A 15,977-nucleotide genomic window follows, 5' to 3' on the forward strand; every position below is an offset into this window, starting at 1 on the left:
ACACAAGAAGACAGAAAAGGCTTGGGGAATGTGGGGACCTGGTGGACATAAACAGAAGAAAAGAAGAACATATGTGTCCTCTACAGAAGAGCGAGGCTAGGCCACAAAGAGGTGTTAATATACTTATGGTAAAATACATCATTCCCAAGAGAATGAAATTAGAAAACAATAGCAAAAGGTCAAAAGATAAAGTCTTCAAACATATAGAAATTAGACAATTGTATCCTTGAAGAACCAATGAAGAAATCCCAGGGAAATTAGAAAATATCTCAGGCAAATGAAACACAATCTATCAAAAACTTACAAGACTCAGGAAAAGCAGGATTCAGGATTAAGGGGGACCTATATCTACAGATATATATAGTCAGTTGTGGGTCTTGAACACGGCCTGGGCACTGCTACTCAGCTCTTCAGCTCAAGGCGAGCACTCTACCACTTGAGCCACAGCGCCACTTCTGGTTTTCTTGTGGTTAATTGGAGATAAGAGTCTCATGGGGGCTGGGAAGGTGGCTCAGTGGTAGAGCGCTTGCCTTGCATGTCTGAGGCCCTGGGTTCGATTCCCAGCACCACATAAGCAAAAAGAAAAAAACCGGAAGAGAGCGCTAGCCTTGACCTGAAGAGCTGAGGGACAGTGCCCAGGCCCAGAGTTCAGGCCCCACGACTGGACCAAAGGAAAAAAAAAAAAAAAAGAATTAAAAAAAAAAAAAAAAAGAGTCTCATGAACTTTCCTGCCTGGGCTGGCTTTGAACTACAATCCTCAGACCTCAGCCTCCTGAGTAGCTAAGATTACAGGTGTGAGCCACCAGCACCTGGATGCAATTATATATATATCTCAGAAAAGCCATACATCAGTGGCTCACCCCTATAACCCTAACTACTCAGGAGGCTGAGATCTGAGGATCATGGTTTGAAGTCAGCCCAGGCAGGACAGCCTATAAGACTCTTATCACAGAATAAGTCAGAAGTGGTGCTATAACTCAAGTGGTAATGCTAGCCTTGAACAAAAGGAGCTTAGGGACAGTGCCTGGGCCCACAGTTCAATGCCCAGGACCAGCAAAAAGAAAAAAAAAGTATAGGAAAGAAGTAGAACCTGAAATCAACCAAGTAAAAGTTATACCTTCAGAAACCAGAGAAAAGAACAAATTAACACCAAATTAACACAAGGCTAAGAGAAGGAAGTAATAAAGATGTATAGAGGAGATACTAGAGAAAAATCAATGAAGCCAAGAGTTGGTTCTTCAAAAAGATCAAAGCAATTCAAAACCTTTAGCTAAACTAACACACACACACACACACACACACACACACACACACACACACACACACACACACACACACACACACACACACACACACACACACACACACACACACACACACACAGAGATTCACAAAAACCGTAATTAGAAATTCAAAATGTGGACATTGCTACCAAATCTACAGATAGAAGATATATGTCAAAACTATATGTGAAAGCACTAAATAACCTAACTCAGAATATACACCTTGAGGATCTGGGAATGTGGCTTAGCCATTGAGTGCTTGCCTAGCATGCATCAAGCCCTGAGTTTGAGTCCTCAGTACCACATAAAGAGAAATGGTACTGTGGCTCAAGTGGTAGAGTGCTAGCCTTGAGCACAGAGAGGCTCAAGGACAGTGCCCAGGTCCTGAGCTCAAGCTCCAGGACTGGCAAAAAAAAAAAAAGGAAAAGAAAAAGAAAAAAATACCTTGAAACCCATATCCAGGACTGAATCACAAAGAAATAGGAAATGCAGACCTATCAGTAACTGGCAAGAAACTGAATCAATAATCAAAAGCTTCCCAATAGAGAAAATTTAGGATTAAGATCGCATAACTGGTGAACTGTACTAGATTTTACAAAGGAATTAACACCAATCTTCTCTAACTCCTCTGAAAAACTGAAGAGCAAGGAACAGCTCCAAGTCATTCCAAGAAGATACTATAGGAAAACAAAATCATAGACCCAGTATCACTAATGAATATTATGAGGAAAAAAGTCTTCTACAAAATACTAACAGACTGACATAACAGTATATGGAAAACACTACACCCCTCGACCTCTCAGAACTTATTCTTGGGGTACAAGAGTAACACACAAGAAACAACATGTCTTCTTAGAATAATCCAAACCAAGTGACCATCTCCAGTAATGCATGAAAAGCATGTGACAAAACTCCATCCCTTTCAAGATGACACCCACAACTAGGAACAGATGGCAGCTATCTCCACCTAGGAAGACACAGTAAGACAGACTGGAAGGTCAGCGTGGGACACATACATCTGTTCTCAACACTCCTATTCAACAAGGCACCAGAAGCCCTGGCTTGAAAAGAAGGAAGACTATTCACATTGAACAGGAGAAAATAGAATTACCTACATCTTACAAGATGAAAACTTTACATATCACACACATCCCATTTGAATTAATGAATTCAGCCAAGTTGCAAAATACAAAATCAATTGTGTTTCTGTTGATTGGCATGATGACTGTCCATTAACAATGGGCAATTCAAAGGGAATTAAGGAAATTCCATATTAATGGCATAAAAAAGATAAGTCACATTTAGGAGGTAACTGTAGGAAACAAGAGATGTACACACAGAAAATTTGCAATGCTGGATAGAAGTTACAGAAGATACAGATAGATGTTAGAACTTCTCAAAGCAACCTACAAATGTAATACAAAAAAAAGTAAAAATAAACTGAATGATCTGAAAATGCAACTGTTCTATGCATCAAAAGATACAATCAACAGAGTGAAAGTTAACTTGGGATGGGAGAAAGCATTTGTGGATCACATAACCAATAAGGGGATACAGAATGTCTCAGGAGTCACATTCTGGCTGTCTTTGAGGCCTGCCATTCAGCTGCCCACAGCCCATCCCTCTCTCTCTCCAGCAGGTCCCCTTCCCAGCCCTCTGTGTATTAGCTGTTCTCTCAGATCCCTGAATACAGCTGCCAGTCTTCTGTCCAAGAAGGGTATGAAGTGGGCATCAGAAAGAAAGAACCACTATATGTTAACAGGAGGGGACTCAGCCCTGTGGAAGAGGTGGGAAGAGGGCACAGCCAGGAATCTCTGGTTCTTGGGCACCAGGAAAAGCCAGTCGGGAGAACAGAGCATGCTGGGAAACCCTGCTACTCTGGGTGATTAAGACCCTTCCTGTCCCCACTACAGGATCTTACCTGGGCCCACACTGGCTGCTGGGCCTTGGTTGTGCAAGTGTGAAGGAACAGCAGGGTTTAGGAGGTTGTGGGGGGAGTAGCAGCATGCGGACATGTAGAACCAACTGTCTGGACTAAAGGGGCATGGGGGGCCAGGGGCACTGAGCTGGCTCCTCACCTGAAGTCTCGTTTGGCTGTGGTAAGTAGGATTCAGGTGACCAGGAAAGCATCATAACAAAACAAAGCTGCATACCCACTGGAGAGTGTGCATCACTGAAGAGAGGCCACAGGGAACTGTGTCCCCAGACCGTGGGTGGCCTGAGGCATCCGTTTACTTACCGCAGTGGAGAGTCGTGAGGCCAGGGTCATTTCCAGGTTCCCCTTCAGGCCCACCAGTGGCGGCACCAACGTCAAAAGGTCTTTAACTTCTGTGAACACTGGCCAGTGCTGGAAGAGAAGGCACAATTGGCAGAGCCCCCTTCTGTCTCTGGCCCATAGGAGCAGGGAAAATCAGGGGCTGGGCCTGGCTGAGGCTGGTGGTCTAGCTAGCCAAGTCTGCAAATGGAGTCTGTCTGTACAATGTGGAGGTGGGAAGGGAATCATCAAAGTTGAGGTTTTCGTCATAAATTGTGAGGCCCGGGTCAGCAGGGGCTGCAGTGGCAGTGCCTTTATTGTCTCACCTGTCCCTGGAGTTTCCACAACAGAGAAGAAATTCTATCAAATATAACAACAAACAAAAAGAAACAGACAAATCATACATACTGGATGGGATGTATGTTTTTAAAAAAGTGGTAGAGAAAATCTTGTTTGTGGGGGTAAAAACAATTTGTTTAACATGCAATTAAACTGTTATTCACAATCAGTTTTAAGTACCCCATCAGATCTGAATTTGGGGCCTATAGGCAGATCCCTGTTTTGCCAGGGAGAGGACAGGAGGCCTGGGCATTAGTTTCGCCTCCATCCACAGGATGGAGCTGTTCAGAAGTGCGCAAATCCATGAGGCCCCTAGGGGGTGCAGAGGACTAACAGCCAGGGCTGACTTGAGGCATGGAGGAGAGAGATAAAGAAAGGGTTCAATGTTTTTTGTTTTTCATGCAATTGTTTCTAACATATTTATAAGATGATTTCTATGTTGCTTTGTATGTCCCTCCCCCATGGTATAACCCCTACTTTCACTGTATTTGATGTTGGTATAATTTGTGGAGGGGAAGGGCAAAAACAAATTGTTTAACTTGGGATACAGGTGGACCCATTGCAACAATGAGATGTACAAGTTGTTATGTCAAAAAACGAACTTTACAACTTTGGTGGGGGGGGGGAGGATCGGGTGGGGGGAGAAACGGGGGGGGGGAGTATGGGAAGGGATGGGAAGGGGAAACAAAGAGGAGGCAACAATGCTTGATAAGAAATGTACTTGTTATCTTGCCCATGTAATTGTAACTCCTCTGTACAGTATTTTCACAATAAAAAATAAAAATAAAAAAAAGAAAGGGTTAAGCCAAAGGCCTGCAGGAAGGTAATATTCCTTTGTTTGGCTGATTGTGTAAAAGTATGGTCTTAACCAGCATTACTCTTGACTTTAAACATTTTCTCCGTACTTATCAATTGTATTCCCTCTTGGAAATTATGGGGGTTTTTTGTTTGTTTTTTTTGGGTCCGGTCGTGGGGCCTGAACTCTGGGCCTGGGCGCTGTCCCTCAGCTCTTCAGCTCAAGGCTAGCGCTCTACCACTTGAGCCACAGCGCCACTTCCGGATTTTTTCTTTTTGCTTATGTGGTGCTGAGGAATCGAACCCAGAGCCTCAAGCATGCAAGGCAAGCGCTCTACCACTGAACCACCTTCCCAGCACTGGAAATTATGTTTTAACTTTTGGCTTAATCCACTGACTTGTTTGAATATTTTCCAATAAAGACATTAGCCCTTAGAAATAAAAAAGGGAGGGTAAGGGGTGCACAGAAAGAAATGAAGAGACAAAGAGTGAACAAATGCAGCAGTGCCACTCACTAGACCCAATGTTAAAAGTGAACTGTACAAGTGGGGACAGGAGGGAAAAACTGGGAGAGAGTGAGGGAAGGGGTGACATTGTCCAAAAAGAAATGTATTCATGCTGGGCAGCAGTGACTCATGCCTGTAATCCTAGCTACTCAGGAGACTGAGATCTGAGGATCATGGTTCAAAGCCAGCGCAGGCAGGTAAGTGTGTGAGACTCTTATCTCCAATAAACCATCAGAAAACCAGAAGTGGTGCTGTGACTCAAGTGGCAGAGTACCGGCCTTGAGCTGAAGAGCTCAGAGACAGCCCACAGGCCCAGAGTTAAAGCCCCACGACTGGCAAAAAAAGAAATGTACTTATTACCTGATTTATGTAACTGTAACCCCTCTGTATACCACTTCCATAATAACAATAAAAATTAAAATTAAAAATGATTTTAAAAACTCCAAAAAGAGTTTGGCAAGAAGAGTTTGCCTAGTTTACCCCTCCCTCACCCACAGGTCGGTGAAATTCAGAGCACAGACCCAGTTCTAACAAGTCTGGTCCTAGCTTCTCCCTCTAGGAACTTCAAAAGAAAGCGATGTCAGAGTCAGGGGCTCACCCTTATCAGCCCAGCTCCCACCTCCCTGTCTTCCCTCAGCATCTGCCTGGTCCCGTCTGAGCTGCCCTATCAGCCCAGTGCACAGCCTGCTCGGAACAGGCTGTGACACCATTGTACGTGCACTCTGCTGGCCTGCAATCAGCTGGCTCGGCCTGTACCTCCTCTTCCCTGCAGTGTCCCCCTCCTGGGCCCTGACTGGCCTCATGCTCAAGGCCAATTAGGCACCAGCCAATGTGGGAACAAACTCCTTTTCTGCACTTTATGCCTCCCCCTCTTCCAGGGACAGGAACTTGCTTCAGGCTCTGTCCTCGCCCTCCAGCTCAATTCTGGTCTGTTTGGGGCCCATAGTCCACCCCCCACCCCCCCACCCCCGGGCAGTAAGCCCAAATGCCCTTCTAATCTCCTTTCCCCTCTAAATGAAGGGAAAATGCCTCAGGTCCTGGCCCTCTGGGTTCTGTGCGGTCTCTCGCCATGCTGTCTGGGCCTCCACTGTGGGCTCCTTCTTCACCTCCCATTCCCTCATCCACAGCCTTTCCATTGCCTCAGTTACCTACCTCAGTACAGTGGCCTCACCCCGCAGTATGTCCGCCCCACAGGGCCATGCCTGTCAAGGCTGCTCTGGTCTCCCTTGATCTGAGTGGTCCCCTCTCCTGGCTGGTGGTGGCTGCGACATGATTCTGGCCATGAGATCATAAAAAGACACGCAGGCATCACACTACCAGGAGGGGGGCTATTCTAGACACAGCTGAATGGTGCCCCCATGCTTACATTGAAGCTCTAACTCCCAGTACCTCAAGATGTAACTGCATTTATAGACTCAAAGACTTTTCTGCCAGGGCCAGGCTGGAACCAGGATTCTCTCATTCTTGGCCTCCCAAGTAGCTGGGAATGACAGGCATAAGTCTTGGGGCCAGCTCAGATGGGGTCTTTAAAGAGGGGGCTGAGCTGATAGTGTGTATAGGTTTAATGTAAGAGGAGGCAGTTAGGACATGGAGCAGGAGGTGATATGGGAAAAAGGGGAGAAGACAGCATTTGCCCACACAACAGCCTTGGGACAAATGCTGTGCCTCTACGCTGCTTCCTATAGACCAAGCTATGGCCCAGCCCGGGGCAGCCCTGTTCCTCTAAGGCATTGCCGGGGCTCGGAGCCACCTCCTCCCCATGGTTGTCTCTCCCTACACCCAGCCCCTCTCCACTGCCACCCTCTTCCCAGGCTCCTTTCAGATGACAATGTCCTTGTTCACAGCCAGGACCAAATCCACTGATGGCTGCCCTAGGCTCCTGTGGGGATTCACAGCCTCCAGCATCCTGCCTCACCACACAACCAACCACACACCAGATACCACATGACACCTTGAGATCTCCAGATTCCTCTCCAGCACCAGGCCCTCTGGCCAGGCCCTACCCTTCTCCTGCTTTCCAGGATTTCCCCCTTCTTGTCCCCAACCCAACATTTAGGATGTCAAAACTTTTACATTCTGCCACTGGCTTCTCAGTCAATACTTGAAGGACATCTACTTCTGCTGTCCCAATCCTCTTACAACAGTCTCCCAAGCCCCTTAAGATCTCCTTCAATTTGTCTCATGCCCCACACTGACTCTGAGCCCTTCCTCTCCAGGGGAGGGGCAGAGGCTGCCCAAGCCCTGCCCAGCCCCCTGCTGACTGACAGGTGCCTTCTGGGCTCCAGGGGCTGAGGCACTGAGAAGAAGGAGGGGTCGTAGGTTAGGAATGGAAACGTTCACCAAGGGAAGACTGGGCAGCTTCTCCCCAGATGGACAGGTAGTCTCAGGAAGGGGCTGGCAAGCTTTTGGGGAGACACAGGGCTGAGGTTCAGGGAGAGAAGGGTGTGCTCTCTTCAACAAGCTGGCCCAGCACCAAGACTATGGAAGGACCCTGGCATTGCCTAGGGGTGCAAGCTGAGCTACCTGGGAGGCATCCTGAGCTGGCATTTCAAGGTCAGGTATATTAGGGCGGTGAGAACTGTTTATTGAGATATAGCAGCAAGAGGCAGCAACATTCCCATGGGATCAGAGGTTGTACAAGGGGGTGGACTTAGGGTCAGGCTTATGTGGTGTCTAGCCACTGGGTCTAGGGAGGTGGGAGCTTTACAGCTGGGCCCACAAGGGGATGTTTAGGTGGATCGCCCTGCCTGCATGCCAAGCACCTCCACACACACCTGGGGTTTTGCCTGTCATCTGAATGTGTCTAGGACAATAGGGTGGGGGCCAATCCTTCAGCAACCACCTTCCCAGCTGCGGGATAGATACCCAGGAGAGGCCAACCAAGGAGAGGTTGCGTGCACAAAGGAGAGGCCAAGTCCATGTAGGGGAGGCCGTGTGCATATAGGGTCATGAAGTGCCCCAATAATAAATGGGTATTTAATTTAGTGTGCTAGCATACATGAGGTTCTGGGTTCAATCCCCAGGATGGTAGAAGGATCCACCTGGCATCTCCATGTCTGAGCCATGAGCAGGCTGTGATGAGCCTGCTTGAGGCAGTCTACACAGCTGCCAGCCCAGGAGAGTGCCAGCTTGCTGGTCAAGGTCTGCCATTCAGTAGAGCAGGTCTTTTTTTTTTTTCTGCTCCTGGGGCTTGAACTCAGGGCCTAAGTGTTGTCCCTGACCTTTTTTACTCAAGGCTAGTGCTCTACCACTTGAGCCACAGCACCATTTTCGGTTTTTTCTGAATAGTTTATTGGAGATAAAAGTCTCACGGACTTTGCTGCCCAGGCTGGTTTCAAACTATGATCCTCAGATTGAACCCAGAACCACATACAGAAATTTAAAAGGGGTCATGAGCCGGACACTGGTGGCTCACGCCTGTAGCTACTCAAAAAGCTGAGATCTGAGGGTCACAGTTCAAAGCCAACCAGGGCAGGGAAGTCTGTGAGACTCTTATCTCCAATTAACCACCAGAAAACTGGAAGTGGGGTTGTGGATCAAAGTGGTAGAGCACTAGCCTTCATCAAAAAGAGCTCAGGGGGAGTACACAGGCCCTGAGTTCAAGCCCCAGAACCAACAACAACAACAAAAAAAAAACTTTTTAAAAAATGAACAAAAGCAGTATTGTAGGGCACATTCACATATGTTCCCATTTGTATGTACTAGAGAATAGTCAGTGCTGACAGAGCTGATGCCCGCGTCATCACATGCACTCCTCCACGTCCTAAACGCTCCATGCAAGGAGGAGCAACACCAAGCTCTGGACAAAGACTGGCTCTTGGCCAACACCTCACCAGCTGGGGAGGCCACATTCCTGCCCACTGGGGCCCCAAGCTGGGCTCTGGGCCTTGTCCTCCCCCAAGGAACCACAGGACTCAAGAGGAACAGACCTGCCCCAGGTCCCATAGGACCAGAATGCCTGCAGTCACCTGCTTCTCCCAGTCCTGAGGTGTGAGGGCTTGCACTATCCATGACCTACAGAAAGGGAAGCCAAGGCAGACAGTGACTAAAGACCTGCTCTAAGCCAGGTGCTGGTGGCTCACACCTGAAATCCTAACTACTCAGAAGGCTGATATCTGAGGATCATAGTTTGAAACCAGCCTGGGCAGCAAAGTCCGTGAGACTTTTATCTCCAATAAACTATTCAGAAAAAGCCAAAAATGGTGCTGTGGCTCAAGTGGTAGAGCACTAGCCTTGAGTAAAAAAGGTCAGGGACAGCACCTAGGCCCTGAGTTCAAGCCCCAGGAACAGAAAAAAAAAAGACCTGCTCTACTGAATGGCAGACCTTGACCAGCAAGCTGGCACTCTCCTGGGCTGGCAGCTGCGTAGACTGCCTCAAGCAGGCTCATCACAGCCTGCTCATGGCTCAGACATGGAGATGGCAGGTGGATCCTTCTACCATCCCCATTGACAACCAGATTCCATCTCAGAGCTGCTTCCCTATGGTAGGGGATGCTTGTGTTCTTGGTATGACCCCGCAGTGGTACCAGAAGCCCTGACCCAGCCCTCCTGCCACCTGCAACCCCCTCTCAGGCCTCAGTACCCACTTAGACAAGTTGATAACCACCAGCCACCCCCTCTCAGACCTCAGTATCCATTTAGGCAAGTTGATGACCACCTGCTGCCCCCTCTCAGGCCTTCATATTACTTAGACAAGTTGATAACCACCAGCCACCGCCTCTCAGACCTCAGTATCCATTTAGGCAAGTTGATGACCACCTGGTACCCCCTTCAGGCTCCAGCACGCACTCAGACCATGTTGATGACCACCCGCCACCCCCTTGGGCCCTGGTACGCACTTGGACTGTGTTCATGACCAGACCGGCGGTCATCACACCCAGGCCCGACAGCAGGATGGGCACGGTAACCTGGCACGCTGTGGCAGAGAAGGTCTCTGGGAGGATGCCAAAGGGGGACCTGGTAAGCTCACAGCTGAATCCCCGCAGCTTCTTGCCCTGAAAGCGGAACTCCAGGTTCAGCTGAGTGACCACCATGGTCAGGCCAGCAGCTGCATCCCAGGGGCAAGAAGGTCCTGTCCTCTCTGGTCCTTGCCCACAATGACACGCTGATGGAGGGATCCCAGGAAGCTTCCAGGTGTCCTGCACCTGTAAAGGACCCCAACGACCCCTCGGCCGAGGGCCAGAGCAAATCAGTGAGGAACAAAGGCCAAAGTGACTCAAGAGTCTCACTCTGAATCTGCAGGCTCTGCTGTCCACGCCCCTCGGGTAGGTTCTCCTCAGAGACTGGCTTGGTGTCAGCCTGGCCCTCCCTCTACTGCCCCTCCACATGACCTTGACAACATCCAGCAGCCTGGCCCATGCCCGGTGGGGCTGAGCCCACATGAGCCGGCCCTGGCAAGCTTTCACGGGGAGCTTGGCTGCCTCCCTCTACACATGCACCCTGACTGGCACTGCCCTGGCAGAGAAAGGCCTGGAGAGGGCTCAGTGGAACCACCTTCCCAGGCTACCTACAGGAGGTTCCCCTCAAGCTCAGGGAGCCACAGGTCCCTCAAAGGAAATCACAGCCATGGTTACCTTGATTCATGCCAGGGCCTTGTGGCCACTTTTTCTAGCTAAGTGGGTCACACCCTTCCCCATTACCAACCCTGAACCAGAAATGAGGGGGGAGGGCAGTGGGAGGCCACACTGGACTTCAGGAGTGTCTATACTGGACATCCCCTATAGACTCCAAAGCCCAGGGCCAGGCTTTGTGGAGGCACTACAGGGCCAGGGCCTCCTTGTGTTTCGGTGCCCACTGTCTTATTGGGCATCTTGACTCAATCTCCTCCACTGAGTGCCCTCAGCTGAGCCCTCACCAGCCCCCATGTCAGTCCCCTGTCAAATCTCTCCACTCTTATCTCCCTGCCGGCTCCAGTGCTCCTCCCACCAGTGCCTCCATTTCTCCTCCTAGCTTCCCATCCTGCAGATATCCCAGGAGCCAGACACAGCACAGCCTAAATGCCTTTGGCCTTTGGGAGTTGGTGTCTCCATCCAAGCCTTCATATTGTGTCCACCCACAGCCAACAGGGCTCAGTGGAAAAGCCACTGCTGTTCTGGGCACTACTGGACTGGATGTGGGGAGTTGCAGCTGCCCCTTCTATCTCAGGGGAGACTCACCCTTGAAAGCCAGCTCCAGGCCGAGAAAAAGGCCAGCAGTCACATGAAAAGCCCACACGCAGGTGACAACCAGAAGTCATATGAGGAGCCCACATGTGGGTAACATGGCCATGGACCACAGCTGAGGTCCCAGCCAACGGCCAGCTGCGCCCTGCATGGGGCAGACAGACACCGACACAGAGCCTCACCAGACTGCACACTGGTGATCAAACTGAGCGACGCAGTCAACAAGCTGCCAAGGTTTGGGGTGCTCTGCCGCACAGCAGCAGATAAGTGGGAACCACATCTCCACCCTTGATTTTTCTAATCTCATACTCCTTGCACCTAACAATTCCCAAACCCCGCCCAGCCCACTCCCCTCCCCCAGACTTCTCGCATCCATGGTGAGGGCCAAGAACCTGGGTGCCCATGCTTTTCCCAAACACATTCACAAGCCTCCAGCCAGAAACACCAGCCCAAGCCTGACCACCCAGACCAAGCCTCAGCCCTGCACCACTCAGCCATCGCGTGTCTGCCCCTGCCCCTCCCGGCCCACTATCCCTACCAGAACCCTGCCTGGGCAGGGGACAGGACTTTCCCTAGACTCTTGAAACAGTCTCACAGGGGCTCACAGGAGCAGCACTGGATTTCTGCAAATGAGAAGATGAAGGCTCCAAGAGTGTCTGCCCAACACAGCAAGTCAGCAGCAATCAGGCTATGACCTGCCTCCTGCAAAGCCTCCCCACCCTGCCTCTGCCCTGGTCACCCTCCACCCTCCTCCCCTGCCCCCACCTGGAAGCCATAGTTTGTACCAGTTTGTTCAAACACAAATTCAAAGCAGCAGAAAACATAGAGAAACTGTGTTTCTGAGAAAAATGCCAAGACGACGACTTGAGTGTGGACACAGGCTGGATTAAGTCATGACGTGCAGGCCAACACCTCCGTGGCGATGGGACACCAATGCTGAGATGTCACCACCAAGGCACAAGGAAGCCCTGGCTTCCTCTGCCATGGCACTGCTACAAGACAGCTACCCTTCAGGATGTGGCCACCATATAACCTAACATCATACATGAAGCAGGTGCCTGGAGCCCTCCCACCATGCCAGACACATGGAAATAAGCAATCCCCAGAACAAGGTGTCTGTTCATTGCAAAATGCTCTTCATACTTGCTTTTAAAATTGACTGAGCCGCGCTTGCTTAGCAAGTGCAACGTCCTGGGTTCGATCCCCAGTACCAAAAAAAAAAGAAAAGACAAAAAAAAACACAGTTAAAAAAAACCCAAACAAAAAAAAAAAAACAACCCTTTTGGGCTGGGATGTAGCTCAGTGGCAAAGCGCTTGCTTAGCAAGTGCAACGTCCTGGGTTCGATCCCCAGTACCAAAAAAAAAAGAAAAGACATAAAATTGACTGAGCCAATGGCTTACATCTGTAATCTCAGCTACTCAGGAGGCTGAGATCTGAGAAACATGTTGTGAAGCCAGCCCAAGCAGGAAATGTCAATAAACCACCAAGAAGCCAGAAATAGAGCTGTGGCTCAAGTGGTAGAGGATCAGTTTTGAGTGAAATAGCTAAGGGACAGGCCCCAAGTTCAAGTGCTGGTACCAGCACATTAAATAAATTAATGAAATTGAGTGATAAAGACATACACTGCATAAGTTCAGAAGAATATATAAACCCAGATACCAAAAAAGTGGTTACCTTTAGTTGGTAGGATTATAAGTAATCTTTTTTTTACAGTAACTTCCTTTGTGTTCTGACTGTTGTAATTATTTGCTTTCTGAATCATCAGATAAATTGTAACCATACGAGAAACATCATTTCCCCTGACAGTTCAGAACAGCACGTGCACAGCTTACTGGGTCAAACTGCAGAACCCAGGAATGTGGTTTTAAAAATAGTTCAGCAGCTCAGTGGAAAATATCAAAGAGCCTGAGCTAGAAGGAGGCAGGCAGCAGGCAAAATCTGGGTCAGGTATCAGGTGGCCTCCTGGGTAACCCTGCACATGCGTGGCCCCTCCTGGGCTTCCATCCACCTCACAGTCCCCAATCAGAGTGGTAACACATCAGATCCATGATGGAGCACCTGCTGAGCATTCGCAAGGCCCACAGAGAGAACTGCCTGGTCTTACACTCCAGAGCAAAGACTCAGAACCCTATGTCTCACCTGGGCACCAGGACCCCTGATAAACTCCATCCTCTGGTGTGCAGGGATTGTGTTCTTGGATGTGTATTTGGTATGTCCACTGCAGAGGAGAACTTCATTTCCCAGGAGCAGTTTCCAGATCCCCACTTCTGAGTCACCCTGAATCAGGTGGCCATTCTGAATGCTCTTGGAGGTTAGCCTGATTAGACTTAATTAAGTGGGAGGGGTGGTCTCCTTTACCTTCTGGTCTGAGCTTACCCCTAGGTGCAAATGAAGGCCTGGCCCAATGCCCCTATGGTTGGTGGGCATCTTTCCAAAGCCTTCACCTCCAGAAAGGCCCCAGCCCTCCTCTCCATGGCTGCTCACGCCGCCCCCTTTGCCACTCATACTGTTTGGTTTCTGCCAGCACTGGCTCAGGCACCTGCTGTCTGCCTCTCTCCACGACATGAGCGACCAGGAGCAGGCCCACTGTACACCAGGCACTCTGGCTCATGGCACACACTCACAGTGTAAGCTGCCTGAACGAGAGAAGGAACAAATAAAAGGAACTATAGACATGACAAGAAAAAGAAACCCAGCCAGGGGTAAGGATAAAGGAAAAAATAAATGCGCAGGCTTTGTGATGTAAGGAGCCGGCTCAACATCTGGGAAAACCGAAAGGGCTTCAGGTTGGGGACAAGGTCATAGCCAAACAACCTTCCTGTGTGAGGGCCCCTGCACCATGCCTGCTTGTCCCTGAGCAGCAGGCTGCAGGCCCTGCTGGACTGAGAAACAGGTCATGCCAGGTGCTCCCACACGCCAATCCTCCTGAGCAACTCCTCTGCATCTTAACAGAATGTGGCCTCCATGAGCCCCTGAGCTTTATGTGGCCACCGTCCCCAGGCTGGGAGCACAGGGCACTGATAAACTTCTGACATCTGCCCAGTGCCAGGAGTCAAGTTCACCTCCATAACCCTAGAGTAGATCCTTCTCCCACTGAGGGGGTGAGGGAGCACCAACACTAACCCTCCAGCCAGTCCTCCAGCCTTGCCAGGCTGCTCCGTATCTTTGTAAGGCCGCAGTCCCTGCCCTCCTAAGCATGTGTATATAATATCTGCCTCCAACCCCACCCCACCCCAGGGCTCTGCATGCTCCAGCACTGTTCCCCATGTTTCTCATTTTCTGGAGACTTTGGGGCATTTCTACCTGCTCCATGCATTCCAGTGAGTAGTTCTGCTGGGCTTTAAGAAAAAGTTGAGGGCCTGGGAAGGTAGCTCCGTGGTAGAGTGCTTGCCTTGCATGCATGAGGCCCTGGGTTCGATTCCTCAGCACTACACAAGCAGAAAAAGCCAGAAGTGACACTGTGGCTCAAGTGGAAAATGCTAGCCTTGAGCTGAAGAGCTGAGGGACAGTGCCCAGGCCCAGAGTTCAGACCCCACAACAGACCAAAAAAAAAAAAAGAAAGAAAAGAAAAAGGTGAGCTGGGGTGGGCCTCCCCCAATCAGGTGAGTCTGCAAAGGAAACAGCCGTTCCTAACCAGGGAGATTTCTCCCTGCTGGCTATGAAACCAGAAGGACACAGGCTAACAATAGGAACAGCCTCACATCCAATTTTTATGCTTTTTGTAAATCAGTTCAAAATGTTAAAATTACAGAAAAAAAGTGGGATGGGGGAATGGCCTCAACAAGGTAAGAGCAGCCCCTGATTGACAGCCAGCAGGGTCTGGGGCCATGATCCTGTAGTTAATAGGACTGTGACCGCCAGGTATGGGCCTAGACGCAGATCACCAGAGCTTTGAGAACAGAGCTGTCTGGCCAGTACCTGGCTTCCAGTCTTTAACTCCCTGAGCAGAGTAACCTCCCATACCCTCTGCTCACAGCACTGTGAGTGGGTGCCACGCCATGTTTATGGCAATTTGTGACACAGCAATAGAAAACACAGACCCAGTGCTACTAAACCTGATTTTTTTTTTTTGGTTGGTTGTAGAGTTTTAACTCAGAACTGGGGGGGGGGGGAGTGGTACTGTTCCTGAGCCTTTTCAGCTCAAGGCTAGTGCTCTATCACTTTGAGCCACAGTAGCACTTCCTGTTTTGGTTCATTGGAGATAATGGTCTCAGGACAACTAACCCACTCTTAGGGGAACCACATTGCTTTCTTCAGGAGGGGGAATCTCTCATGGCCCCAAATGCCTTTTAAAAGCTCCACCACCTTTGAACATCATTGTATTTGGGGTTTTGGTGTGGACAGCCATGCTGATGCCATTGCTCTCACATGACTGGAATGCACTTGCAGCTGCAGCTCAGCCTTGGTCCCTCTGGCCCTGCTCCCGTTGCTGATGCCCAGGTGAGTAGCACTGCAGGTTGAGCAGATGCCAATGGAGCCATGTGAGGGCAACCAAGTAGACACAGAGTTGCAGAACATAACAGTCATCAGAAGAAGACAAAATTTTATGTACCACACAATGGGCTCACACCATTGTGACATCAATAATAAAAAAGTCACCCCTCATATATCACCATTATAATAACAATAATTTTTTTA

General features: G+C 49.5%; 1 protein-coding gene across 3 annotated transcripts in view; it reads right to left on the reverse strand.

Moving 5' to 3' along the window:
- The window catches only part of LOC138822743 (solute carrier family 41 member 3-like), a 35,319-nt gene that overhangs the window by 14,578 nt on the left and 4,764 nt on the right, over positions 1-15,977 (reverse strand). For 2 of the 3 annotated variants that reach the window (XM_070015672.1, XM_070015673.1), the window contains one exon: positions 3,523-3,630. In XM_070015672.1, the coding sequence (XP_069871773.1) occupies positions 3,523-3,630 (108 nt within the window). Of the gene's footprint in view, positions 1-3,522; positions 3,631-10,015; positions 10,383-15,977 lie in introns of those variants that run through there. The other variant, XM_070015674.1, reaches the window with a different exon arrangement.

This window comes from Dipodomys merriami, unplaced genomic scaffold (assembly GCF_024711535.1).
Source record: "Dipodomys merriami isolate MVZ:Mamm:240054 unplaced genomic scaffold, mDipMer1.0.p SCAF_114, whole genome shotgun sequence".
NCBI lineage: Eukaryota > Metazoa > Chordata > Mammalia > Rodentia > Heteromyidae > Dipodomys > Dipodomys merriami.